This window comes from Panthera onca, chromosome C2, assembly GCF_046562875.1.
Source record: "Panthera onca isolate mPanOnc1 chromosome C2, mPanOnc1 haplotype 2, whole genome shotgun sequence".
Lineage (NCBI taxonomy): Eukaryota > Metazoa > Chordata > Mammalia > Carnivora > Felidae > Panthera > Panthera onca.
The window spans coordinates 152,291,338-152,317,699 of record NC_138347.1 but is presented as its reverse complement, the minus strand read 5'-3'; the positions used below and the strand labels follow the sequence as shown (position 1 = coordinate 152,317,699).

Sequence of the window (26,362 nt, the reverse complement as noted above, 5' to 3'; positions counted from 1 at the left end):
AGGTGAAAAACAAGGGGTCCCGAGGAGGAACGTGGCAGGTGAAGAGGACAGCAGAATTATTCGCTAGACAATATCTTTAACTGGGGGACTGGAGGCAACTGAGAACAGTTTTGAAGGTGCAGACTGAAGCGGGGGTGGGGAGGGGTGGGGGTGCCAAGGACAAGGGTAAGGCTGGGGAAGCCAGTTGCCATTGGTCCTTTTCCACCTGCTGCGGCTCTGCGGGGAGGGGCTCGGCGCTTTCTCTCACACTGATGGATCCAACTCCAGGATGCCCAACTGTGCCTGTGTGTGTGTGTGTGTGTGTGTGTGTGTGTGTGGTGGGGTTGCAGACGTGGGGACTCCTGTCATTTCAGAGAAGATAGCCTTTTCTGCCGACACGACTCTCCCAGGGTTCACACTGACCCACATTTCAAAGGTGGGGAAACGGAGGCGCGGAGGGGAATCCAGGCGAGTCCAGACGCTGTCCACCCACTCTCGCATCGCAGGGCAGCGTGCGCTCGGGAGCGTGGGCTCTAGCGCGGAGCAAGATCCCAGGTGCGGCGGCCACGGGGTCCCTGGCCCATCGCCGCCACCTCTGCCAGCTCGCCCGGCCTCGCCCTCCAGTCCGGAGGTGGTTCGCGACCTCCCGGAGGGCGGAGGGCGCGGGTTGGGGGCGGAGCCTCCTTGTTGTTGTTTCTCCAGGGCGCCGCCCCTGAGGGGGGCGCGGACCACGCGGCCGGAGGGCCCGCCTCCCCTCCCCCTCCCCGCCCAGCTCGCCCGCCTCTTTGTATCCAACATCCGGGTTTCCCCGCTGGCTCGGCTCCGCGGCCGCGGCTCAGGAGCCATTTTGGACTCGGTTCAGCTCCCCTCCCCCCACCCCTCCCCCCGTTCATGGCCCCTCCGGACTCGGCCCCTGCGCCCGGGGCCCGGGCCCAGCCCCGCCGCGCTATGCCTGAGTCGGGCGCGCCCCGACCCGCGCCCCGCCGCCGCCCCCCGGCCCCCGCGTCGCCCCGGAGCCCGGGCCGCAACCTGCGCCGCCCGCAGCGGCCCTGAGCCCGGCCCCGCCGCCCGGCCCTTGCAGCCTGCACGCTGCCCGGGGACGAAGGCGCAGGAAACGCGCGGGGAACGAGACCGAAGCAAGAAGCGGGAAGAAGAGCGCAGCCGCCGCTGGGCCCTGCGCGCCCCGGGAGCGCCGCGCGGCCCTGCCCGCGGGCTCCGGGTGTCCGCGGGGCGGCGCCGCGGAACATGACGGCGCCCTGGGCCGCCCTCGCCCTCCTCTGGGGATCGCTGTGCGCGGGTAAGGACTGAGCGCGGCGTGGGGGGCGCGGGGAGGGCGCGCGGGGCTGGTCTCGGGCGCCGCGCGGTGTTTACCAACAAAGGGCGGGCCCGTGGCCTCCTCGCCGCGCCACCTGCACCCAGCTTGCACCTCCCGGGGCGGGGACTGGGGGCGCGCTGGGCGCCGCGCTCGCCAATCTCGGGGGGACGGTCTTGTTGGTGCGGCGGCCTGGCGACCCCGTGATCGGGGCCGGGGTCCAGTGCCTCGGGGTCGGGGTTCAGGCTTCTCGGGCGCGTGGAACCCGGGGAGAGCGAGAGGGAAACCGGAGCGTGGGGCAAGTGGCCAGGCGGGGTGGGCAGATCTAACCCGGAGGTGGCGGGATTGTAGGCGCAGAAGGGGCTGGGGGCAGGACTGCGCGACCCTCAGAGCCACTAGGTGTAGCCAAATGAAGGGGGCTGCTTCACACATCCTGGAGGAGTCCCCTGCACCCCATCCCACCGGCGTCTGCGTCGTGGTTCCCCGCGAGGCGGGCAGTTGGCGCCAGCTCCCACCTACGCCCGCTTTCCCTGCGGCGGCCCCAGGACGCGAGGTGCGGTCGCCCCACGGACCGCTTTGTTTGAGGCTCCTGGGAAGAGAGGTGGGGTGCGATGAAACACTAACAGGTCCCTGTTTGTGCCTCTGGGAAGCACGTGGCGGGGGCGGGTGACCGGCGGGGCTGGCGTTGGGCTCGCGTGCCTGTGGAGGAGGGTGTGTGGGTGCGGGTGCATACAGTGGGAATTCCGCCGGGAAAAGCGCTTTCCCCCAAGGCCGAAGCAGTGATTTTCCTCTTCGAGCGGTGCTCGGGCGCGCCCAACTCGGGCTGCGCGCAGGGATGGGCTCCGCGCTCCAGTTCGGGTGGCTCCAGGCAGCCCTGAGCAGCGTGGAGAGCCGCGCGTTGAAGCTCCAGGGAGAAGCCCCGAGAGGTCGGGGCGGCTGGTGTGCGGCAGCCGGGGCGTCGGGTCCTGCGAGTCTTTGTTCCCAGCCCCCATTACACATGCAGCGCGGGTCCCCTGCCGCCCGCGGTGGCAGCAGCGCGGAGTCTGGGAAACCCGTGAAGGGCGGGGCCTGGCCTGCAGGGGCGGGGCAGGGATCCCCGCGCTGCTGCGGGGGTGGGGACGGGGGAATCTCCGTCTCATCCCACCCCCACTCTCCCGCCTCCTTTTAATGTATCACAGCTTAGTTGTCTGCGCTCGAAGCAGGTGAGTTCTCCTTGTGGAGTTTGGAGCTGCGTAGCCTGAGTGCAGGAGCAAGAGGACGGGGACCCCCTTATTGGTCCCCGGGCCCAGTGTGGGATGGGGCGTCGCGGCTCTTTTGGAGCCATTTCTTGTGTGGTAGAAGCAAAGTGATGGTGTTGAACTCTGCCTTTTAAGTGCTGCTTTGAGATGCTTCTGAAGAGAAAGAAAGGCATTGCCTTCCAGAGGAGCCGGCTGCCGACTTAATAGGCACGCGGCAGCCTGCCTGGCTGTCTCTAGATCCCTCTCGAAGGTCCCGGGCTCTTTCAGTCCTCTCCCTGCCTGCACAGGAGGATCTCCTCCTAGAACAGGACAGCCTCAGACCTGGAACCCTCATCCTAATTTGTCTCACTCTGGTCTCGCCAGTCTCACTTCCCTCCTTGATGAGACTCGGCAGGGGGGAATGGGGCCACTGGAAGGACTGCGTTTCCCTCCTTCCCTCTGCTCCCCCCCACCCGGCCTGGGTAGTGCTGAGCAGTGTTCCTTGCAGAGTGGGGCAGCTAGACTTAGACTGGAATCCAAGGACCTGTGGTCCTGCCCTAGGAGGAAGGTGGGGTCGCTAGACGTTTCTGGTGGCCACTGCCCTGATCTGTGAACAGCTATGGGAAGAGCTGCCTCAGGTGCAGGTAGGGGAGAGCTGGCTCTCCTGTTCTTTGAGTTCATGGATGCCCTTCCTTCCAGCTCCTGGCTTGCTGTTTAGAATTACCCCCGTCCTCTGCAGCACGCAGTAGGAGGGTCAAGAACAGCACTGTCCCACAGAAACGTAGCACCAACCACATACATACCTTAAAATGTTCTAGTAGTTGTGTCAATAAATGGGAAAAGAAACTGGTGGCTTAGTCTGCTCGGACTGCTCGCTGTATTAAATACTATAGGCGGGTGACCTAAATAACAATTTATTTCTCATAGTTCTAGTGTCTGGAAGTCCGAGATCAGTGTGCCAGCATGGTAGGGATGTGGCGAGGGCCCTCCTCCCGGCTTAGAGATTGCTGTCTTCTCACCGTGTCCTCACGTCCTCACGTGGCCTCTCCTTGTGTTTGGAGGGCCAGGTAGAGAGGGATCGTTTGTCCTCTCCCACTAATCCCAAATTGAGGGCCCCACCCTCATGAACCAGTCTAACCCTCGTTACCTCCCAAAGGCTCCAGCTCCAAATACCGTCATATTGGGGGTTAGGGTTTCAACATAACGAATTTCGAGGGGACTCAAACAGTCTATAACAAGATGAAATTAACTTTAATGGTATATTTATTTAACCTAATATATATAAAGTAATCATTTCACCATGTAATAAGTATTAAATCACCTAATGAGATATTTTACATTCTTTTTTTTTTTTTTTTTGGTACTATCATCAAAATCCAACGTGTGTTTTATTTATTTATTTATTTAAAAAAAATTTTTTTTTTAACGTTTATTTATTTTTGAGACAGAGACAGAGCATGAACAGGGGAGGGGCAGAGAGAGAGGGAGACACAGAATCTGAAACAGGCTCCAGGCTCTGAGCTGTCAGCACAGAGCCCGACGCGGGGCTCGAACTCACGGACCGTGAGATCATGACCTAAGCCGAAGTCGGACGCTTAACCGACCAAGCCACCCAGGCGCCCCGAGCGTGTGTTTTAGAACATCTCAACTTAAACTTTCCCCGATTCAAGTGCTCAGTAGTCCCATTTAGCTGGTGGTTTACCATATTGGATGGCGCAGGCCTAGAAGAAAAGGCAGAACTTCTGCTATGCTATCATAATGGCTCATGGTGCTTGTTACAAGATCACTGTTCAGTTAGTTCTGCAAGTTTTTTGGGTTCTGGGCCTGGCCTAGTGTCCTTGCGACAAAATAAGTTATTTGGTTCTTGCCTTGCAATGGAGATCCTGGACACATGTCTGTATATCTTTTAAGAACTCTTGACATCTATCTCTGTATTTCCGGTTCAAATGAGGGTAGGGTGGAGAATGTTCTGAGTGAAATGTCAGGAGCCACTAGGGGAGGAGGACCTGACCCTTGTCTGTCCTATCAGGAACTGCCTGCTTTGACTGCCCGCTTTGTCCTCATAGGCTGGCTACTCTCTGACCCAAAGATGTGTGTTTCCGCAGGGGAGAAGTGTGTGTGTGTGTGTGTGTGTGTGTGTGTGTGTGTGTGTGTGTGAATGATGAGTGTAGGGACCCTCAGGCTTGGTCTGGTGGTGACTGTTAAGGACACAGACTACAGAGCCACTGGGTGCTGGTGCCATTCCTCAGGGAGAAGTGTCCTTTGCTACCCATCCTTGTACCTGCTGGGTACTCTAGGCCAGTCGCTGGCTGGCTGGGCTGCCCTTTGGAAGGAGTGGACACCCTTAATCTCTTAGAGGCCCTTCCGAGGTAAATGATAAGAGAAACTCACCCAGCCTCCCAGGCTCTGTAGCTGTGTGCACACACAAGTCCTGGAACCCCGAGTCTCCCACAGCTTGGGTGTACTACCCTGCAGGGCTTTCTGGGCATCGAGAATCACCAAATAGCACCCGGACTTCCCCTGGCACTTCGCCTAAGGAATTGCCTTTTCTTTCTTTTTTTTTTTTTTATGTTTATTTATTACTTTTGAGAGAGAGTGCATGTGCATGGGGGTGAGGAGGGGCAGAGAGAGAGGAGAGAGGGAATCCTAATCAGGCTCCACGCTGTCAGTGATGAGCCCGATGCAGGGCTCGATCTCACAAACTGTGGGATCATGACCTGAGCCGAAATCAAGAATTGGACTGAGCCACCCAGGCACCCCACGAAATTACCTTTTCAGGGAGCCCAGTGAAGAGTGCCCATCTTATAGCATGGACCTTTGTATCATGAGTCCCCTCTGAGACTCTGATGAAAGCTGTGGACTCTTCCCCCTGGGAAAATACAAATAAGAGAAAAAGCATGTGCATGTGACGGTCGGTACATGCATTGTGCATACGCACTTGCTGTTTTGCACGGATACCAGGAACCTGGAGCCCCCTGGACTGGGCTCCGTGAAGTCCTGGCTGTCCTGCACATAGCCACTGTACCGGTCCTTAGGGACAATTCATTGTCTTTGGGGGTGCACTGGGCTTGTTCCCACATCGCTTCCTCCGCTTTCCTTGTTCTAACCACTGGACATGACTTCTTTGCTTCTGCCTTTTGTGATCCCTGTATAGTGTTTCCATGCTAGCCCCTGGTCTCTGCCTTCTCTTCCTTCCCCAGGCACACCACCCCCCCTTGAGTGCCAATGCATTCACCCCCTTCCTAGGAGCTTAGGGTGGTGCAAGTAGGGACCAAGGGACATCAAGTTAGAGCTTAGATTCACTTGTAGATACTGGCTTGTTACTGTGGACTGAGATCGGGGGGCCCAGGGGGAGTTGGTCTGGGGAATACTTTTGAGAATGAGACTGTATAGACAGCTCTCAGGCATGGTCCTGGCCGGGTAGACTAGAACAGAGTTTCTCGATTCTCAACACTATTGTTGATCTGGACCCCTTCTTTTTGTTTGTTTATTTTTGAATGTTCATTTTTATTTATTTTGAGAAAGAGAGTGGAAGAGGAGCAGAAGGAGAGGGAGAGAGAGAATCCCAAGCAGGCTCCGCACTGTCAGCGCAGTGCCCCAGGAGGGGCGCACTCTCCAGAACCCTGAGATCATGACCTGAGCCGAAATCAAGAGTTGGGCGCCTAAGGGACTGAGCTACCCAGGCACCCCAATGCTAATAGCACTTTTAATTGTGACGACAAAAATGTCCTAAACGGAGGGGTTGCAAATCACCTCAGGTTGAAAACGTGTGATCTGGAATGTTCCCATGCTTTTAAAGAGACAGTTGTGGGAGGTGGGGTTATGGCTAATGCCTACGGCACCCCTCCTCTCCCCCTTCCTTGCATTCAGGATGGGAGGTTGGCTTCTTCTCAAAGCCAGGGAGATCCCTGTTTGTTCAGCCTGCTCAGCTTTGAGAGTTTGGTTGGAAATGAGCGGTTCGGGAGTACTTCGGCCAGCCAGCAAGGAGAATCCTGGCGTCCTTGAGTTTTCCCAAAAGCGGTTCGGGTTTCAGGGAGGCGGCCGTGGGTGGCCAGGCAGCCTGCCTGCCCGCCTGCCCGCACCCGCCCACCCGCCTACCCGCCTCTGCCTGCCGCCTTGAGCTTTGCACTGGGGCCTCGCCCTCCCACTCGCGCAGAATGTCAGGCAGTGCGTGTTGCCCGGGCCGCGGTGCCGCCTGGAACCCGGGGGCCGCGGGCCAGGGAGCCGCCCGCGCAGCGGCTGGGAGCTGAGGCTGGCGGCGGGCCGCAGCAACTCTGGGGCTGCAGCAGGACGCGGGCATGCCCCTGCCCTCGAGCAGGCTGGCCACCTGGCGCCCCGCCGAGCCTGGGGACGCCAGCGCAGGGGGGCCGCCTCTCCTCCGAGGTACTGGCGCGGGCCTCCACCCTGACCTCGGGGAGTGGGCGGGCAGGCCCCGGGAGGTGGGGTGGGCAGCACCGTGGCCAGCCCTGACGGCCCGACCCAAGGGCTTGGTCCCTCCGGGCGCCTGTGTGTTGGGCTTGGCAGGTAGGCAGCCCCGTGTCTGTTCTCCACGCCTCTCCTGACCGGCTCGGAGCTCTGCGAGGGAGGGCTTTCTGGGGGCTCTTCTCTGATCTCAGGCCCTGCAAGACACAGCTTGCCCGGGCATCAGATTGCACACTGGGCTCTTAGAAGATGCAGCCCCAAATGCTTGGGTTTCCAACTTCTCCACTCACTGGTGTATCCAGGGTTTATTTTAAAGGGCTTCTTACTGGGGTTGAGACTACGTTCCATCCTGTTGCCTTCTCAGAACTCTTTTTCTTCTTTCCCTTTTCTCCCATTCAGTCACCAATTCTTTGTTCTAGAGTAGATACCCACCCCCTTGGGGCTTCCTCTTTGGTCTTTCTTCGCCAGACTCGGGCCCAGCGTAGCCCGGAGGTGCTTGTTTCTTGAGGACCTGGTGGTGCCACTCCTGGATGCCCAAGTTGGGAGTGGGGGCCGAAATGGGGGAGAGGAGACGCTGCTGCCTTCTTCTGAGTCTCTGTGTTTTAAATTGCCCAGCGATGTCTTTGTCCGAGGTACTGGAAACCAGGTGATGATTGGGCTGGGGGTAAGCCGTGCCTCCTCCTGGCCCAAGATCAATCACGGCCTCCTGCCTCTGGACAGCGCTGTGCTTCGCCCCGGTTTTTCCAGTCTTGCTGTACACATACGTGTGCTTTTATTCAGACTCTCTGGGGAATCGGCAGCCCTAGCTGGGTGTTCTCATTCATGGACATGTGGTTATTGGGAGCAGGTGTTGGAAAGGAAGCCTGCCTCTCTGGGCAGATGTGTGGCCCTCCCCCCTCCCCCCCCCCCCCCCCCCCCAGGGGACCTTCTCTAGGGGCCTGGCCTGCCACACAAAGGGACTTCTCTGGTCAGCTTTTGGGCTGGAGCAGAGGTGTTTTGTGAGGTGAGCTTGTGTTCTCGTTTGCAAATGTTCCTCTGCGGACTATTTCAGTTCCACTCTGACAACCAAGGAGGCTAAAATTAGTTCCGGAGAAGGAAAAGGAAGGCTGGTTGGAAACCCAAGCCCTTGGCTGGAGGTTGGAGAAGGCTGCTTCCCGGAGTTTGTGGTCAAGCGTTTCGGAAGATGTGACCAGACCAGCTGTTGTCTGTCCATCCGAGGAGAGGGCGGGGCCTCTGCTGGCCTCCTAGACCTGAGCCAATGGTAACAGGAGGCTGACTTGGAAGCTGCCTCTCTTGAATGTTAATGTCAGGATGTTTTTTCCTTCTGGCTTGTGTAGTGGTGCACAGTGTTTTCAGGTATGAGGACAATGCCTTTAATGTAATGTCTAATGTCACTGACAACCCTCCTTAACACCCCTCCCCCCCCCATCAATTCAGAAAGCATGCATGAGTTCTCAGAACCCTGGGCTGACAGCCATTGGTTAAGATTGTTTATTTATTTATTTGATTGTGGTTTTTGGGGAGTTTCCTTGTCACCCAAGTTTTGACCTTCCCTTCAGGTGCTCATAAGCCAGGCAGACCAGGGCCTACCTTAGACCGCTGGTTTGGGCGGGGACTGGGTTGGAGAGGAGCCCTGTGGCTCAGGCCTCGTAAGGAGGTCTAGCTTCTCTGTGCCCTGAGGACCTGGGGGTCAGAAATGGAGGGGCGGAAAAGTTACAGAGGTGACTTCTGATTTCCCTTTCCACCTGGCTGTCCCCTCCTGTGAACCCTCCACCTGAGAGTGGGTCCTGCAGGGCCACTCAGGGGAAGGAGAGCCAGGGCAATGCAGTCCTGCCTTTCCTGACCTGAAAAACCATTTCCAAACCTCCTCTTACCCGGGACTCTCCTGGTTAGCCACCCTGGGTGTAGTTGGAGGAGTGGAGGTCACTGTGGCCAAACTTCTTTTCCCATTTTAAGTTTTATTAATTTTTAGTCTTACAGATAATGCACATACATTCAGTTGCAGAAAATTAAACATTACAGGTAAACCAGGGCCCTTTACCACCCCTGGCCCCCGTCTGAGTCCTACACGTTTTATCTGTGCATCTGTCAAAGTACTTAAAGAAATAGAGTTTTTAACCTAAAATGGTATTGTACCTTTTCAGACATTTAACTGGAGTATAAAATACAGGTAGAACAATGTAATTAGAAGTGACAGCTTGATGAATTTTTACAAACTGAATATGCCCAGGTAATCAGCATCTAGATTGAGAATCAGAAATTTACCAGCTCCTGTCCCCACCAGCCCTTTTTTGCTCCACTGTAGTCTCTACCCCCATATCCCTAAGGGTAACGACTCTGCTGACTTCTCCCAGGACACGTCCGTTTTGCCTGTTTTTGTGCTTTATATGAGTGGAATCTAACAGAGTGAACTATTTTGTGTCCATTTTTTGTTCACCATGTTTGCGACTTACATCTGTATTGTTGCACGTTCATGGCTTTTAAAGTCAGAGATGCGTTTTGACAGTCTTTCTCATACATATGGATCAACCCTGATCTTTTAAATAGCTGTTTAATATTTCAAAGTTTGTACGTAGACCACATTTTATCGAGTTTCCTATTGATGGACTTTCTGATTGTATATAGTTTATGCAGATTGGTTCTCGAGGATAGATGATAAGAGGAATCTGTGCTTCATAGAACATGTATATTTTGGTTTTTTTTTTTTAAAGATTTATTTATTTAAGTCATCTTTACTCTGAATCTGGGTCTTGAACTCACAACCCCTGAGATCAGGAGTTGCATACTCTGCCGACTGAGCCAGCCAGGTACCCCAGGACATATGTATTTTAAATTTTAATTGATACTGAGTAACGGCTATACTGTTCTCCACCCCGCCCCCAGGCCACCCAGGTGACGGCAGTGGGAGCAGAAGCTGGGTGAGATGGCAGGTGACCCTCTGCAGAGTATGTGAGCCTCTCCTCCCCCTCTAGAAATGCTCGATTGCAGAGCATTCGGGGGGAGTGGGAAATAGCCCACTTCGTGAAGGGTGCCCGGGCAAGATCTAGTGTCTGAGGAGAGCCAGAGAGGCGGCTTCCTGTGTCTGAGTCTCCTGCTTACTGTGTCGATAGAGGAGAGGTACAGTGGACTAGCCAGTATATGCTGGTCTGGCTTTGGGATGGATGTGGATGTGTGCGTCTTCGTGAGCTCACTGGCCGTGTTTTATGCTGCCTCCGTCCTCCAGAGCGAGGGAAGCACTTGCTGAAGGTTGTGAGGGGCTGTGGGTAACAGGGCACCCCTTGTGAACCCGGTGCATTTGCCAAGATCATGGCATGGCAGGATCCTGATTTCACATGCGGTGATGATGGTTGGGGGGGGTGGGGGGGGTGTAGGAGACATTTACAGAATTCTTTTAGAATCTGGTCCAAAGCTTCTCATGACGGAAGGGGGCTCAGATGAGCTTCGCTTCCTGGCTGAGTGTGTGCGGTGTGCCCTTGTTTAACTTTCTGCCGCGATCAGTTTGAAATGACTTGTTCACCGGAGCGTCTGCGTTCCTGTTCTCCCTCAGCATGCTGCCTGCTGTTCCGCTGCTGTTCCACTGGGGTTCCTTGTGTAAGCCCACTTGTCAGGCTCTGCTTATGGATTTAGGGGACAGTGGATTTATGGTACTGTTTCTAGAATGAGTGATGATCTCAGTCGCCTGTCCCACGTCGTACAGGTGATGTGCACGGTGTATTAGACTGCTAGGGCTGCCATAGAACGGATGGCTTTGAAATACCACAGACACTGTGGCTTCCATAACTGAGGCTTATTTTCTCACAGTTCTGGCAGCTGGAAGTCTTCCTCAGGGGGCCAGCAGGAGTGGTTTCTGGTGAGTTTGCAGATAGCTGCGTGCCTCCTGTGTTCTCACGTCGTCTTTTCTCCGTGTGGGCGCACATACAGCAGGTGTCCTTCCCTTTCCTATAAGGACACCAGTTCTATTGGATTAGGGCCCCACCCTTATAACCGAATTTGACCTTAGTTACCTCTTTAAAGGCTTTATCTCACCAGTCACATTGGGACTTAAGAATTTTTTTTGGGGGGGGGGGGATATAGTTTGGTCCCTAACAATCTGAAACAATAAAATCGGTTGAAGGAGAATTCTGTTTCCCTCTTGGGTTACACTTTGGAGTAGAAATTACTGTTTTTCAGACCTCTGCCCTTCGGGTCTTGGTTAAACACTTTCCACGGACAGTCTGATCTAGACAGGTGATTGTAGTTTCTGTGTATGTGTAGAGGAGAAGTCTCCCCTTTGGTATTATGTGTTCCTGAAAATAGTCTAAAACCTGGGTAAAAGGTAGATGTGGAGGCTTCCTCTTTTGATGACCAGGACCAACCCTCTTTCTGAAGGCACCTGGAAAAGATAGACAAACTTGGGAAACATCTCTGGCTGAAAGCATTGTACAGCTAAGAATATAGGGAAGACCTACCAAGTCAGGATCTGTGTAAGAACAGAGGCCCAGGGTAGTGACTTTGACATTTGAGTCCTTTTTAGTTCTTCCATAGGGTTGCATTTTCATTTGATAGCCTTGTGGGGCTTTAAACAGAGGGTAGTGAACCCCTCCTTTTGAGTTGGAACCCCAAAGACATGAGGGTAAGGGGGAACCAAAAGAAGATAAACTTAAAACTTTTTAAAAATATTCATTTATTTCTGAGACAGAGACAGAGCATGAGTGGGGGAGGGGCAGAGAGAGAGGGAGACACAGAATCTGAAGCCGGCCCCGGGTTCTGAGCTGTCAGCACAGAGCTGGACGTGGGGCTCGAACCCACAAACCGTGAGACCATGACCTGAGCCGAAGTCGGTCGCTGAACTGACTGAGCCACCCAGGTGCCCCAAAAGAAGATAAACTTTAAAGTAGGATTAAGATGTTCTAGAATTAATGGTGCCCTCAGCTGCCTGCTGGAAGCACATGTAACATCATTACAGGAGTATAGCACCTCAAATTACTTTCCCTCAAATTATTATTTTTTAAAAAAATTTTAACAATGTTTTTTATTTTGAGACAGAGACAGAGCATGAGCAGGGGAGGGGCAGAGAGAGAAGGAGACACGGAATGGGAAGCAGGCTCCAGGCTCTGAGCTGTCAGCACAGAGCCCGACGTGGGGCTCGAACTCACGGACCACGGGGTCATGACCTGAGCCGAAGTCGGACACTTAACCGACTGAGCCACCCAGGCGTCCCTTCCCTCAAATTGTTTTACAGTTTTGTATGTATCATGACTGGCTGATCATTGAAAATAAGTAGCCAGCAGAAACATCAACAGTTGAGGCAAACTTGGGTGAGCTCCAAATTGGCATATTGTTATCATATGCATATCATATGCGTTATCATATGCATATTGAATAATAGTGCTTGCTATGATCAAGGAAGTGGGAATTTCAGTCGAGAGCTGTAAAAATATATAAGAACCGAATGAAAAGTCTGTTACAGATCTGTGTTGCACACTAACAGAAGTTAAGAACTCAATGGATGATTTTATCAAGAGATTAAGTGAAAGTGGAGAGACAAGTAGTGAACTGGAAGATAGATCAGAAGATAATACACCAGACTAAATCCCTGGAAAGACACAACAATAATACAGAAGAGAGGGAAAGACGCAGAGAGGCCGGAGTGAGATGGCCTAAGATCCACAATCAGGGCCACAGTAATAAAGGGCAGAGAAATAAAAGATAGAAGTAGAAAAGAACTTTGCAAAATGAATGAAAGACATTAAGCCACAGATTCAGGAAGCCCTATGAACCAAATAAGATAAATAAAAATTCCACACCTGTTCTTATGCCAGCCAAATTTCTGAACACCTAGGAGAGAACCTTAAAAAGCAGCCAGAGGAAACAAGGCATTACGATCACAAGAGTAATAGTTATATTGACAACTAACTTCTTAAAAACAGTGGATGCCAGAAGACAGTGGAACGATAACTTTAAATGCTAAAGGAAGTAATTGTCAACCTAAACTTGACAAGTGAAACTCTTTCAAGAATGAAGGTTTCAAGTAAAGAGGGTGTTTTTCAGGCAGAAGGCAAATGATCTAGAGGGGAGGTCAGAGATACAGTAAAGAAGGAAGAACACTGAAAATGATAATATTTGGATGTTCTAAAAGTTCTTTGATTGGCCACCAAGAGGATGAAACTATCTATGAATGTTAGGTTTTGATAAATCAAGGAGGGATGCTGTAATCTCTAGGATAACCACTAAAGGATAGAAAGATGATTCTTGGGGCGCCTGGGTGGCTCAGTCAGTTGAGCATCCGACTTCAGCTCGGGTCATGATCTCACAGTTGGTGGGTTCAAGCCCGTGTTGGGCTCTGCTGATAGCTCAGAGCCTGGAGCCTGCTTCAGATTCTGTTTCTTCCTCTCTCTCTGCCCCCCCGCCGCTCACACTCTGTATCTCTGTGTCTCTCAAAAATAAAAATGTTTAAAAAAAAAAAGAAAGAAAGATGATAACTTTCAAGCTAATACAGGGGACAAATGGAATAGAGAATTCTCAAAAAGAAAGCAGATTAAGGGAACAAAGAGTAAGAGATAGACAGAACTAATCCCTGATGAGTATAAGATGCAAAAATCTTTAAAACATTCACAAATAGAATCCAGCAGTATGTAAAGAAATTATATCATGACCAAGTGTTTTAATCTTAGAAGTGCATAATTGATTTAACAGTTGCAAATCCATGTTAACAGAGCAAAAGAGCCCACAGGATTATCTCAGTAGATGCAGAAAAGGCCTGTAGGGTATAATCTTTAATCAGAGTAAACCAATTTGGAAATGCAAAGGACCCAGAAGAGCCAAGGCTATCTTGAAGAAAAAGAACGAGGTGCGCCTGTTGGATTTCAGGATTCGTTGTAGAGGTAAAGTAATTAAAATGGGAAGCTTTTGGTGCTAGATAGTTAAATAGACAGTGGGAGAGAATAGAAAGTCCAGAAATCTGGACTTCTTTAAGCAAAGAAGGAACAACACAGAAATTGGAAAATGGAAGCTTTTCCAGTAAAAGTCAAAGCATTTCAGTTCTTTTGAAGTGCTATTTCATAGAGGTGAGAAATTGTTTCAATATTGGTTATTAGTACCAGTTGATGGGGCTTCAACAGGGGAAGAAGTCATCCCTTTTGGTGTCTTAATGTTACAAAATTTCATCTTGTAACCCTCGAGCTATGTTGATATGGTATATTTATTTCCATTTGTTTACTTTCAACCTGTATTTGTGAATTTTTGGTTTCAGATTATTCAGTTTTAGAATTTTCATCTGGTTCTTTAAAAAAAAATTTTTTTTTAAACATTTATTTTTGAGAGAGAGAGTAGGGAGGGCAGAGAGGGAGAGAGAGACACACAGAATCCAAAGCAGGCTCCATGCTGTGAGCGGTCAGCACAGAACCTGACGCGGGGCTCAAACCCACGAACCGTGAGATCATGACCTGAGCTGAAGTTGTACCCTCAACCAACTGAGCCACCCAGGTGCCCCAGGTGACCTTTCTTGGTAGACATTTGTTGTGGGATCTTTTCTGGGCCTTGTTGGGGGGCCTGTTTTCCTCCACTGTGCTGGTCTTTGATTTCTTTCATTTTGTTTTCTCTTTCTAGAACTCCTGTAATTTAGGTGTTGAACTTCCTGGACTGGGCCTCTAGATTCCTTGTCTTTTCTCCTTTTCCTCTTATTTTCTGTATCTTTGTGTGTTTACTTTGTGAGATTTCTTCAATTTTATCTTTTAATCCTTCCGTTGATTTTCATTTCTGCCATCATATGTATGCATTTTTAATTCCTGAGAGCTCTTTCATTCTGTTTTTTTTTTTTAACAATGACATCCTATTTATTTTTCATGGATGCATTGATTTTTGAGCTCTCTGAGGGTATTGATAGAATTTTTGAAGTTATCTTCTCTCTACTATATATGTTTTCTTCTCTCTTCTATAATATGTTTTCTGTAAGTTGGTTAAACCCCGCCTGTGTTTCTCTCTCAGGTAAGTGGCTTTGGCTTTCCTAGACCTGTTCATATTTAAGGATGGACCTCGGTACTGATTAAAAACTGTGAGCTCCTGAGTAGAATCTGCCAACTGTAGGATGATCTGACCGGGCTGTTTTTGAAGCTGGTCACGTTCTCCTGAGAAGTATCTTCTGCTTTCTGCTTGGGGACTGGTGGGGGAGAGTAGGTATAGGCCCGGCTGCCAACATCCTAGGAGCCACAGGGGGAGGAGAGCTGGAATTTCTTCATTGGCTGTGTTAGCCTGTATTCCTTTTGTTTCAGTATGGTGCCTGTGCCCTCAAATTTTCCTACTCTTCCCTGTCCAGAGGTTCTTTATTTTATCTTCTTTGGAAAATAACCTACTTTCTGCTGGGTTGGGGGAGGCAGCCCCCAGCCATGGCGAGTGGTGGTGAGCTCTGAGGGTCTGGCCGCCCCTTATACTGTCTTTGGACTCATCTTTTTGACAAGTCCATCTTTACCCCAGGCTTAAGAGACATCTGGGGCCACAAATTCCTGAGTGTTAGAGGGTCCTTTGCAGCTTTCTCCACAGCCAGCTCAGGAGTCTGTGTGGTTATTGACCCACTTGGTATCTGTTTTCCATTCAAAATTTCATTTCTGTGATTCTTTGCTGTTCTCTTTGTCCTCGTGGGTTTATGCCTTCAAAAAAACCTCGGTGCTGTGGTTTTCATGGCATTACAGGAGGGAGTAAAAGTAGTGTTTGTGTCCAGTCCTTCACCTTTATCTGGAAGCTCTCTCTCCAGTGTTCCTCAGAAATGATGGGGCCTAGATAAAAGCAAGTATTCCAGAGGATGGCCCGGGACCCACGGTTTGTTCTGTGGGAGGGTGGTGCCAGGGGCCTGTTTACAGAGTTAAAGCTGGAAGCGAATTCAGGTGACCTGGCTCGATTCCTTGTTCCTAGGCTGGGCTTGTGAAGGCATGTAGAGCTTCTCTTGTCACCCTTAGAAGGTGCTCCTGGACTTACATTTCTGGCAATGGTAGCGAAATAGCAAAACGGCCGGAGAATGTCCTCTTACGAGACGTAGAAATGCCGGACAAGGTATAATAAATATCCTTTTAAAATGGATATGCGTAGCTGCATCTGTAAGAAAGGAAGAGAGGAGCAAGAGGAGGCTGGAAACTAGATGTATACCTCCACCTTTAGCTGGTGGGACTTTGCATCTCTGCCTAATTTAGAGATGTGGGTTTGGTAGCAGTGTGTAAGGCATGAGAGACAAGGTATGAAATGGAGACTGAGGCCCTCAGGTGGTAAAACATCCTTAGGGTTATACCTTCAGTGAAAGCACGGACTAGAAGAAAGATCCTTTTGCTGACACAGGGAGTATATAAGAAACTTGTCTTGACCTGGGTGGATAGGGAGGCAGGTAGTTTCCCTTGAGAATTTACAACCGTAGGCCCGTGCTTACGTGAGTTTGGAGTTGAAATTGATAGCAACTAGCGTTCTCTGGGAAGCGCGAAGTCGCGAAATTAAAGTGATTCCAGATTGATCATGTCCTAGAAAGTTTGGCATAAGCAAAAACATAAATTATCTTGGGAAGGTCGCCCCCTCTAACTTGGCCGTACGGTATTCTCACAGAAAAGGCCCGATGGACAGAGTAAGCTCTGTGCCCGAAAACGGAATCCAAAATTCCGAGAATCCCAGATTCCAGACATGCAAGGAAACAAGATGCCGTGAGTGAAAATCATCAGAATGACAAGTGGCAGAAATAAATGTTCAAGAAATTCAATTACAGAATTATAAAACAGGGATTTGGAAGTATGACAAAGAACAGAAGTGTCAAAATCAACCCAAGAGATTTCTCGAAAGTAGAGATTCTAGAAGTGAAAAAATGGGTTAATTGAATTTATAAATTAAGTAGAAGAGCTAAATAGCAAATTAGACACAACTAATGAGAGAATTAATAAATTGGAATTCTCTATAATGGTGTCTAGACACAGAATTGGAAAATACGAAGGCAGGGTTAAAATAATGGGTAGAAAAGGAAAGTCTAATACACTTTAATAGGATTTTCAGAATCATAGAGTAGGGAGATTCAGTACTCAAATTGATAAAAGTCAAGGATTTTTCAGAATTGAAAATAGAGGAGACTCATCAGATTAAAAGCATGTTTTTCCAAGCAGTGTAATAAACATAGACACATATCTCATAACGAAACCGCAAAGAGAAGATCTAAGAAAGTAGCCAGAGGGAAAAGACAGAGTATCTACAAAGTTAAATTAATAGCAGATTTTTCAGCAACAAGGGTATAAATCAGAAGACAGTTGAATAATATTTTCAACTCAACCTAAAAGTTTATGTTCTTCAAAACTGTCAGTTAGGAAAAGGGGCAAAATAACATTTTCGGAAAAGCATACAAAGGCTTCTCTACCAAAAGATCTTTACTGAAGAAGGATGTTCTTTTGGAAGGACAGTGGTCCCAGAAGGAAGAGCAGAGAAGGAGGAGGGTTGGCTGAGCAGACAAGCTGACAGATGTATGGACAGTTAAGAAAATACTGAGTGTATAAAACACAGATAATATCTGCTTTGGGAAGCAGATAAGAAGAACAACGGTAGATTAAATAATACAAATGTTATGTTAAACTAAGTGTAATTGGAAGGAGGTAGTTGGGGTTAGAACAGTTAAGTTCTTACGAGGGATGGTAGAGATGTTGATTAACTTCAGGTTTTTAGCATAAACAGTATACAGTAAAGTTTAAAGCCTGGCTTGTAATAGAATAGAGCATTACTCTCAGACCAGAAGTGGCTGAGATAAGGAATTAAAAAAGATAATCCAAAGGGGGTAGCAGTAGAGAAAAAACATGTAGACATAGCAGTAATCATGACTGTAATGGTACTCAAATCTAGGTCAAAGACAATGTTAAATTTAACTGGAAAAAAAAAGATACAGGAAGATTTAAAATAAAAGAAAAAGATAAATTCAGAAAATAGTAACCACAGGAAATGTCGTATAGCTATGTTAGTTAGCATCAGATCAAATAGCATTTTTGGTAAAGAGCAAACGAACGAATGAAGAGGGTTACTATATAGTTCGAAAAGTTTTATTACCAAGAGTGTATAAAGAACTTACACAACTCCTAGGAAAAGCACCCCAACAGAAAAATGGGAAAGGATGTGAACAGGCATTTCTCAGAAGTAGAAACAAAAAGATGATTGGTTTCATAAATAATCAGGAAATGGGGATCAAAACTGTAATACACCATTTCATACTGGCCGTGCGAGCAAATATCAGGAGGTGAGGGTGTAGCTCAGTGGGGCCGTAGTCTCCTGGGAACATAAATTGGCACATCCAGATTGGTACTTTGGAGAACAGTTTGACAGTATCTAATGAGTTGAAGATGATCATATCTCTGACGTACACCCTAAATGCCTCCCTCACATGAGCACAAGAAAACACAGAAGAGGAGTCAAGAGGCTTCATGGTGGCGGTAATCAAATCAGCGCCTCTTATAAATGACCTAGAAGTTCATCAAGAGGATGGGTACGGAAGTTGTGGTGACGTCATACGGTGGCCTGTGTGCGCCGGGAACACATGCATTGCGGAGCTACAGGGGAGGCCACAGGGCATGTACCGTTGAGCCAGGCTGCCTGGGTTCGAAACCTGGTTTTGGCCCTCGATGATAACTTGGGTAAGGTACTTCACCTCTTGGTGCCTCAGTTCAGCATTAAATTACTATTACTATTTGTAAAATGCTTGGTGTAGTGCCTGCTGCGTGTTTGTTAAATAAATGTGCATCGAGGTGGATGGCTCACAAATAAATGGGTCAGGGCAAAAAAGCAAATGAATCAGAGATTGTTTGGCTGCTGGAAACCTACTCAAGAGTTCTTCTCGTGTAAAAGTTCAAAGATAAAAGGTACACGCATTTTGGATTCTTTTCTGTCCCACTCTGCATGTGTGCCACTCCACGGTGGGTGCACACTCCAGCGTGTGTGTGTGTGTGTGTCCGTGTGTCTCTCTCTCACGCTCCAGCCTCCCTCCTTGCACCTCCCTGTCCTCCCTTCTAGGTTCTTAGTCCCCACACCCTGGCCATTCTTACTCTGGTTGTGGGGGAGGTGGAGTAATGAACTTGGATACCAGATAAGGTCACCTAACCTTCAGGTGTCTGGGCCCTTCTTGGCTCCCCTGGAAGAACCTGTTGGGGCAGCAAGTGGCTCCTCTGGAAGAACCTGCTGGGGCAGCAAGTGCTCAGCTAACTGCAGGGTTGCCTTCTGAGGAGGGCAGGGCTAGGGGGAGCCTAAGACAGGAGCCTCCCGGGAAGGGAGCCTGGCCGCTGGCTAGGGGAAGGCTGCCTCTTCTCTCTGGACGGACCTGGGGTCTGGACCGTGAGGGAGGGCACCGGGCATGCCTCACTTGGCCACCTGTCAGGCACGCGGGCTTCTGGGAGGAGGGTGCACCGTGGCATGTTGACGGCCAGCTGGGGTCCGAAGTGGGCGTGGTGGGTGACACCCCTTTCTCTCTGGTCTGTAATGCCCACGTGATCGGGGCTGGGCACCTACTCCCTGGGGAGGGTGGGGTGCTGCGGAAGGGCTGCAGGAGCCAAGGGTGGAGCTCAGCAGGTTGTTGGTTCCCTGGGAGACGTTGGCTGGGCCGGATGCACCCCAAGCCCAGAGCTCAGGGAACCCCAGGCGAGGCATGGCCACTCTAGCTTCACAGCCTCCCACTGAGGCTCTGCCTAAATCGCCCTCGTTTTTCTGTCCTTCTGTCATTCTTCCTTCTCTGTAGTGCTTTGAGTCCTCATGGGCAGGATCCTGGTAGGATTTCCCCTGCTTCCCCTCAGCACATACTGGGCTGTGTGCAAGGCCAGCTGGACTGGGAAACACCTTCGGTGCTTGTCCTCGAGTGTCAAAACTGGTCTGTTTAGGTTAAGCTCCCGGAATGTAGGAATGGAATCTGTGTTTTTTTGTTTTTTTGTTTTTCTCAGTGGTGGCGTGTGTCCAGGGGTGGGGTTTCTCTGCCCACCTGGACTGAGAACTTGGGGAGGACCGCGGTCTTTCCAACAAGGTGTAGGCCCCTGGGGGGGAACCTAGGGAGTGCTTGTCGGGGGACACTGCTACTTGCATACGTGGTGCCTTTGGGGGCCAGAAGTCGGTTTGGCTGGGGCTCAGGGATGGGGCGAACCACTTGCCTTGGTATCTCGGAGGTAGGCTGCCCTCAGGGCCCCTGGGTATGGGGGTACTGCAGACGCCCCATCTTGGGAGCACGGCTTCCTCTCCTGCTGGGATGGGTGAGTGGGTGGGGGTCAGGGGAGCCTCCTGTGCACGGGTGCCCTGGCCCTGTGAGCAAGCGCGGGCAGGAACTCTGTGTCTATTAAAAGGCAGAGGCTGCCTTGTGTTTGGAGCGTTGCCAGAGGCTATAAATAGCTGAGTGTGTGCAGAAGCAGAGCAGCAGGGAGGAAGGGGGAGGCCCTGGGTTTCCAGCTGGCAGCGAGCTTGGGTGTGGTGTGGGAGGGGCACGGAGTCTCCCAGCCTCCCCAGGTCTTCCTTGGGCTCTGAATGCAGAGCTCCTAGAGGTGTAGGCGTGTACAGTCTTGACCTGATGGGTCGGGAGCCCTCCGGGGGACTTGTGCTGTGAAGGATTGTCACAGGCAGCAGGAAGGGCTGTCGCTGCTAATACAACAGCTAACGTGCCAGGCATGATCCTAACTACCTTTAAAATGTATTAACTCTTTTGACTCTGGAATAGCCCTAGGAATTAGGTGGGCTTATCATCCCCTTTTCACACATGAGGAAACAGAGGCATAGGGGTAGATTGGTAACTTACCCAGGGTCACACAGCCCGGAAGTATCTGAGCTAGGATTTGGACAGGGTCGGCCAGCTCGAGGCTGCCTTATTCTCAGTTGTCTGTAGGAGGAGCTGGTCAGATGGGGGTCCAGTTACATCCTGAACCCCTGAGCCTTAAGATTTGGAGTTCCCAGCCCTGTCCACTTGGGTCCTGCCCATGGTAAAGGCCAGAGGAGTCCCTACTTGGTGAGTGGCCTTGAAGAGAGGAGCTGGGCCAGCCTTAGGCCACTGTCAGTGTTTTGGCTCCTAGGCTTGCAGAGGGGCTTGGTGCGATTGTCTGCATGGAGATGGTAACTCCCCTGAGGACTCTAGAGCTTGGGCTGCGGGCTGAGGCCATGCCTCCTGTTGTCCCTGCCCTTCGAAATCCTGCCCTAGCCAGGTGACAGCTGTGTCCTTCTGTCTGTTCGTTGGTCCTTCCATCCATCCATCATGTGTCTGGAACTAGTTTTTGCACTGAAGGTAGTCAAGCCTTCTGCTTTCATCAGCCTTGCAGTCTCATGGGGGAAAGCTGACATTTAAAAAGCAATTGTCAAGTACATTTATAGTGTCTTATTTTATTTTACATGAGAGTGTGCATGCGTGCACATGAGTGGGGGGTGGGGTGGGGCAGAGGGTGAGAGAGAGAATCTTCAGCAGACTGCATGCTCAGCACAAAGCCAGATGCAGGGCTTGATCCCACGACCCTGGGATCATGACCTGAGCCCAAATCAAGAGTCGGATGGTCAAGCGACTGAGCCACACAGGCGCCCTGAGAAGAGCCAGAATTTAAAGAAGGTGAGGAGGATCTTGCAGCCAGAGGTAGCCCTCGTGCTAAGCCCAGAAGCTGAGCGTATTTAGGAGGCTGGCAGAGCGGTGTGCCAGCAGTGGGGGAAGCAAGATTGAGGGGTGGCTGGCACCCCTATCCGCAGCTCACTCCATCCTTTATCCTTTTCAGCTTCTCCCCTTAAACCTTATATGCTCGATGAAGGGCTTGACTGGGGGAAACCAGCGTGCACCCCCACAGAAGCCCCTTTGTAGACCCCGAGGCCTTTCCTGTGGACCATGCTGGGTCTCAGCTGCCTGGGTAGTTGGGAGACCACTCTTTTCCTTCTTACAAGTGTCCTTGGATGCTCAGGGGTACGCGGGTGGCTCAGTCGGTTCAGCGTCCGACTCTTGGTTTCAGCTCAGGTCATGAGCTCGCGTTCATGAGCTGTGCACGTGGCTCACACTGAGCACGGAGCCTGTGTGGGACTCTCCCTCTCTTTCTGCCCCTCCCCTGCTCTCTCTCTCTCTCTCTCTCTCTCTCTCTCGAAATAAATATACATATAAAACAAAACAAAAAACATAAATTAAAAATAAAAATAAAAAGGCTAAGTGTCCTTGGGTGCCCAGAGCCATGGCTAGACATTGGCTTTCTGATAGGATGACATTCCGAGCCCTTGGGTCCTCCTACCTGGAGCTTCGAGATTTGCTGCTTGCCCCTGGCCTCTAGAAGGAGACTCTTGTCATTGCAGAGAGATCCAGAAGGGGGGGGGTGACTAGAGAATGACCACTCCTGCGGTGGAGGGGGGGGGGGTCCCTTACTGCCTGACAGCCAGTCATTGTCCTCCCTGGGTGCACTATTTGCTCACCATGGCCAGTATAGGGGTGTGAGGGAGGCTTCGGGCTTTTGGACTCTGGGCACTTAGCTCTTCAGCCGGGGTTGGGGTTGGGGTGGGGTCTTCTCTCCTTGGCCCTTCCAGCCAGCCTTTCAGGCTGATGGTGAAAAGGGCTCCTGGCTGCTGGTGGGCTGGCTGACTGTCCTTCCATGGGGGTGACTCTGACCCTTCCTTCCTCCTTCCTGGGGTGGGAATACCAGTTAGGGGTGGCATCATCGGGTCCCTGGCCCACAGTAAGCCCAAGAAGAGTGGAGAGGTTAGTGGATGCTTGGTGCTGGTTTCCTCTCGGACGTCTGTGTGGTTTTTGACAGTGAGGTTGATCATGGGTGCCCCGTAAAGGCACTCCCAAACGGAGTTCTGGAGAGCTCTTCAGCTCAGGTGTCAGGTCTAGGGGCCATAATCCCTTTCCTCCTTCCTCCTTCCTCCTTCCTCCTTCCTCCTTCCTCCTTCCTCCTTCCTCCTTCCTCCTTCCCCCTTCCCCCTTCCCCCTTCCCCCTTCCCCCTTCCTCCTTCCCCCTTCCCCCTTCCCCCTTCCCCCTTCCCCCTTCCTCCTTCCTCCTTCCTCCTTCCCCCTTCCCATTACAGGGCCTGGGGGCAGTGGGGCAGATTTGAGGACTGGAATGGCTTGCTTGGGGGAGGGATGGTGAGAAAGGTAGATTGGGTGAATGTTTGAGGCCATGTTTGAAGGAAAGAAGTATTTGAAGGGGCAGTTGGGGGTGGACGTGCCTGGCCACCCGGCTGGCACTCATGCCAGGGGTGGAAGAGGGCATGGAATGCTGGGGGTGCTCACAGGGGTCTTCGGGGGCCAAGCCCAGCTGGGAGCCAGCCCTTCCTCTGCTTGTGGTGACTCTGGGAGCCTTACCCTGAGCACGCCGGCCTCATTCTTAGGATCTTCTCCTGCCCTGTTGAGCACCAGCTGTTGTTGCTGGGTGCAGGAGGGACACCGGACTGGAGGGTGCTTACTTTCCGTTCAGTCTGGATGGTGTGTGCGTGTGTGTGTGTGTGGGGAGGTGGGGGGGCATCCGGCTGACACCCGCTCACCACCCAGCCTCCCTCCGGGTGGCCCGGGACCCAGGACCGGTGCAGGGGCGTGTGGACCGCGCGGCCGTTCTCTCACCTCTCGCCTTCGGGGCACAGGTTCCGGGCGTGGGGAGGCCGAGACCCGGGAGTGCATTTACTACAACGCCAACTGGGAGCTGGAGCGCACCAACCAGAGCGGCCTGGAGCGCTGCGAGGGCGAGCAGGACAAGCGGCTGCACTGCTACGCCTCCTGGCGCAACAGCTCAGGCACCATCGAGCTCGTCAAGAAGGGCTGCTGGCTGGACGACTTCAACTGCTATGACAGGTGCGCTGGAGCCCGGCCTCCCCTACCCCCCGCCCCCCGCCCCCCAGTCCCGCCGGGGCCCTCCTGTTGCTGCAGTGCTCACTGGGCCTCGGGACGTCTGTGAAAGCAAGCCTGGCATTTAAGGGTGGGGGGAGACAAGGGCCCCTCCAGAGAGCGTGGGCAAGTAGGGATGCCGCCTGGGTCCTCGCTTTCCCGCGGCTGTTTTGCCTGCCTCAGTCTGAAGGAGGGCTCTTCGCTGTGGCCCCTTGGCTATTTCTGCTCGACTTTGGGTCCCACTTTAGGGCAGGTGGGTTCACGCTGTCCCCTGACGGTTCTCCGTGAGCTTTTCTGTCTGTGGGGAGGGGTCGGCTGCGTGGGCCCCGGTGAGCTGCGTGTCCCTCCTCTGAGGGGTATCTGGGAAACTGTGTGCCTCCAGGCAGGAGTGTGTGGCCACCGAGGAGAACCCCCAGGTGTACTTCTGCTGCTGTGAAGGCAACTTCTGCAACGAGCGCTTCACCCACTTGCCAGAGGCTGGGGGCCCAGAAGGTGAGGGCCGCGGGAGGGCAGGCTGGGGCCTCTCCTTGGCCCTGGAGCTCTCGTCTCAGCTCCCGAGTTCGGTGGGGGAGTGACCGCGGGGCTCTCTGGTCTGGCCCCCGAGGCGTGTGGGTGGGCGGGCTGTGTGACACAGGGCTCCGTGTGTCCCCCAGTCACGTACGAGCCACCCCCGACAGCCCCCACCCTGCTCACGGTGCTGGCCTACTCGCTGCTGCCCATTGGGGGCCTCTCCCTCATCGTCTTGCTGGCCTTCTGGATGTACCGGCATCGCAAGCCCCCCTACGGCCACGTGGACATCCACGAGGTGAGGCGGGGCTGGCGCAGGGCAGGGCAGGGGTAGAGGTGGGGTGGCAGGCCAGACCCTGTTAAATCCTCGATCTCCCCCAGGACCCTGGGCCTCCACCTCCATCCCCTCTGGTGGGCCTGAAGCCACTGCAGCTGCTGGAGATCAAGGCCCGGGGGCGCTTTGGTTGTGTCTGGAAGGCACAGCTCATGAATGACTTTGTGGCTGTCAAGATCTTCCCGCTCCAGGTGAGTGTTTGAGGGACTCCCAAATCATCCACTGCTGTGGCTTGAGCTACCCCGCCCCAGGGCAGTCCGGGCCCGTGCAGGTGGGACGAGAGACAGGTGGGCCCCATTGAAATGTTCTCGCGGGGTCAGGGTAGAGCTTTGCAAAACCTCGATCCGTTCTGGTTTGCAGGGGTTTGTTCTTGACATCAGGTTCTGCTTAGAGGCGTTGGACACCAGGCCACCCCAGCAGTTGCCCAGGACACTTAGCAAAGTGAGGCCTGGCTCTGCATCTCGTGTGGTGGGTGACGCTGGGCCACTCGCTCCCCTCCCTGGGCTTCGGTGGCCGTGTTTGTAAATGAGGTGCTAGCCCCGAGCGATCTCAGGGATCACTGTTGGCCGGTGCTCTGGGGCCCAGCTCGGTCCTGGTCTTCTGCCCGCCTCCTTTACGGAGCCGAGGCTGGGAGGGCGGGAGGGTGGGTGGGTACGCGGATGGCGTGGGGGTGGCAGTTCTGCCTCAGGGTGGTGTGGCCGCAGTGGAGTTCAGCCGCATCCCTGCCTTAGGACAAGCAGTCATGGCAGAGCGAACGGGAGATCTTCAGCACACCCGGCATGAAGCATGAGAACCTGCTGCAGTTCATCGCCGCTGAGAAGCGAGGCTCCAGCCTTGAGGTGGAGCTGTGGCTCATCACAGCTTTCCATGACAAGGTGAGTCTTGCCTGCGGACGGGGGCTCCCGAGATGAGGTGGCCTTCCGCTGTAAGGTGACCCTTCGTAAGTGCAGACATAAGAACCCCTAACTCTGGGATGAATTCTTACGAAGAAGCATAGCGCCTTCGTGATTAACAGCCGCCGACACCCCTCCCGCCCCCCCCCCCTCCCCCCAACCCCTCTTGGCCTCACACACCTTCCGTGTCAGTCCCAGCCTCCCAAGGAGAGCAGCCTGCTGCCGCTGGTCCACCGAGACCCTCCTCCCAGGGCTGGGCTGGGCCGGGCCGGGCCGGGTCCTGTTCTGTACCCAGAACCTGTGCCCCAGTTCTGTGCTGTCTCCTCTAGGGCTCCCTCACGGATTACCTCAAGGGGAACATCATCACGTGGAACGAACTGTGTCACGTGGCAGAGACCATGTCAAGAGGCCTCTCATACCTTCATGAGGATGTGCCCTGGTGCCGTGGCGAGGGCCACAAGCCGTCTATTGCCCACAGGTACCTGGGTCAGCAGTTGCCTTTCCTGTGCTTGGTCTGGAGCTGCAGAGAGGGCTGGAGGGTGAAAGCAGGGCCTGGGGTCGGGGTGGGGAGTCTCAGTTTCATAAAGGTGCTTAGCTGCTCTGTGATGGGCCCACTTGCCCCTTCCCCTGCCTTCCACCCGTGTCCTGGGCCTGGCGTGGCCTTGAGGGTGGTTTTCTCTTGCCCTCTGGTGGCCACATGAGGGAATGCTGACTCCGTTACTTTGGTTGGAGGGTTGGTTCAGCAGTTCTCAGACTTTTTGGTTAGGATATCTTTACGTCCTTTTTTTTCTTTTTTTTCTTTTTTAAATGTTGATTTATTTCTCTTGAGAGAGTGCAAGCGGGAGAGTAGCAGAGAGAGAGAGAGAGAGAGAAACAGAGGGAAGGAATCCCAAGCAGGCTTCTCACTATTAGTGCAGA

General features: G+C 52.5%; 1 protein-coding gene across 3 annotated transcripts in view; it reads left to right on the top strand.

Moving 5' to 3' along the window:
- Nucleotides 1-830: 830 nt before the first annotated feature.
- ACVR2B (activin A receptor type 2B) overlaps nt 831-26,362 on the top strand; it is a 40,242-nt gene continuing 14,710 nt past the window's right edge. The window contains exons 1-7 of one of the 3 annotated variants that reach the window (XM_060638272.3): nt 831-1,276; nt 23,470-23,677; nt 24,093-24,202; nt 24,364-24,515; nt 24,599-24,742; nt 25,283-25,426; nt 25,774-25,922. In XM_060638272.3, the coding sequence (XP_060494255.1) occupies nt 1,225-1,276; nt 23,470-23,677; nt 24,093-24,202; nt 24,364-24,515; nt 24,599-24,742; nt 25,283-25,426; nt 25,774-25,922 (959 nt within the window). In that variant the 5' untranslated portion in view covers nt 831-1,224. Of the gene's footprint in view, nt 1,277-5,141; nt 6,892-23,469; nt 23,678-24,092; nt 24,203-24,363; nt 24,516-24,598; nt 24,743-25,282; nt 25,427-25,773; nt 25,923-26,362 lie in introns of those variants that run through there. The other 2 variants (XM_060638271.3, XM_060638270.3) reach the window with 2 other exon arrangements.